This window comes from Chaetura pelagica, unplaced genomic scaffold, assembly GCF_000747805.2.
Source record: "Chaetura pelagica isolate M959 unplaced genomic scaffold, ChaPel_1.0 scaffold171, whole genome shotgun sequence".
Taxonomy (NCBI): domain Eukaryota; kingdom Metazoa; phylum Chordata; class Aves; order Apodiformes; family Apodidae; genus Chaetura; species Chaetura pelagica.
The window spans coordinates 2,020,162-2,021,324 of NW_009952066.1; the positions used below are offsets into that span (position 1 = coordinate 2,020,162).

At 52.9% G+C, this 1,163-nt stretch overlaps 1 protein-coding gene across 1 annotated transcript in view; it reads left to right on the forward strand.

Annotated features, from left to right (window-relative positions):
• RALGAPA2 (Ral GTPase activating protein, alpha subunit 2 (catalytic)) overlaps window positions 1–678 on the forward strand; it is a 156,895-nt gene extending 156,217 nt beyond the window's left edge. Inside the window, exon 42 of the mRNA XM_010005126.1 lies at window positions 524–678. Within this exon, the coding sequence (XP_010003428.1) occupies window positions 524–678 (155 nt within the window). The remainder of the gene's footprint in view (window positions 1–523) is intronic.
• Window positions 679–1,163: the final 485 nt, after the last annotated feature.

The window sequence follows — 1,163 nt, forward strand, 5'->3', positions numbered from 1 at the left end:
CCTGCTACGGAAACTAATTTCCAGATCTCTGTAGTAGATTTAGTACAGAAGAGCTGCTTAGTGACATATAGCAATAATTACTTTTTTTTACACACAATTGAAAGATCCATTTTCCCAGGTCTGTTACTTGGGTTTTGTTGGAGCTTTGCATGAGCAGGATGGGTGCACTGGAGCCCTCAGCACCTGCAGAGCCTGAACTGGCCCCAAGGGGCTGCAGCTGCTGCTGGAGGCTCGCCTGCCCTCCTGGGCGCTGCCGACTGCTCACTGCCCAGATGCTCCTCCCTTTTGCTGGAAGTTGGCAAAGAGAAATTCCGCATTTCCCCAGGAAAGCCCAACATAGCTGTTTTCAGCTGCCTATGCCAAATTTCTACTACAAATGTCAAGTTCACCTGAGCGATACCCGGGATTAGTGTGGAAGAGGAGGTGGAGAGGGACTGCCTTTTGCTGAGCAGTTCCCCTGATGCAGACAGGCAGGCTGTTCCTCTCCCAGCGTGCTGTTTTCTCTTCCTGTTCTGTTTTCCAGGCTGCCTCACCACAAGCGCAAGCGCTGACCTTACTGTCGCCATAGGAATCGAGCTGGCAGAGCCGCCCTCGCCCACACTGCCACGTGCCTCCAAGAGCAGAGTCTCTGGGAAGCTTCGCCGCTCCGCCAGTGCTCTCAGCAAGTCTTCCAACTGAGGTGCTGCGGGAGCTCAACTCCGGCCCAGACCTTCCAATAAATACGTTATTGACTGCAATTTTGGATGAGCACGTGTCGAAGGGGACAGGCGGGGGGGGGTTTGCTCTGTAGCACTGCAGTTCTGCAGGCAGACAGACCTGGCTGGTGCTCTCATGTCCCCTGTGGTGTCCTCTTGCCTTTCACTCCATCATTTCTGTCACAAGGAGAAGGACGGGAGCTCTCACTGCTGGGGTGGCATCGGCAGCTTCAGCACCTGCGCACAAGTACTGGTGTCACAGCAAGAGGACACAAGCCAGCACTGAAATCAGTTATGTCATGTAACTTTAGAGCATTGTGCTTTGTCATTCCGGCCAGCACTTAATTGTCTTGTTAGGGAATTTTGTCTCAATAGAGGTTTTCATGACTACCATGTAACAAATGTCCCCCTCCTGGAGAGTGGGTGAGTGATGGAGGTGCTCTGCAGTCTGTGTTCAGCCTTGCTCCC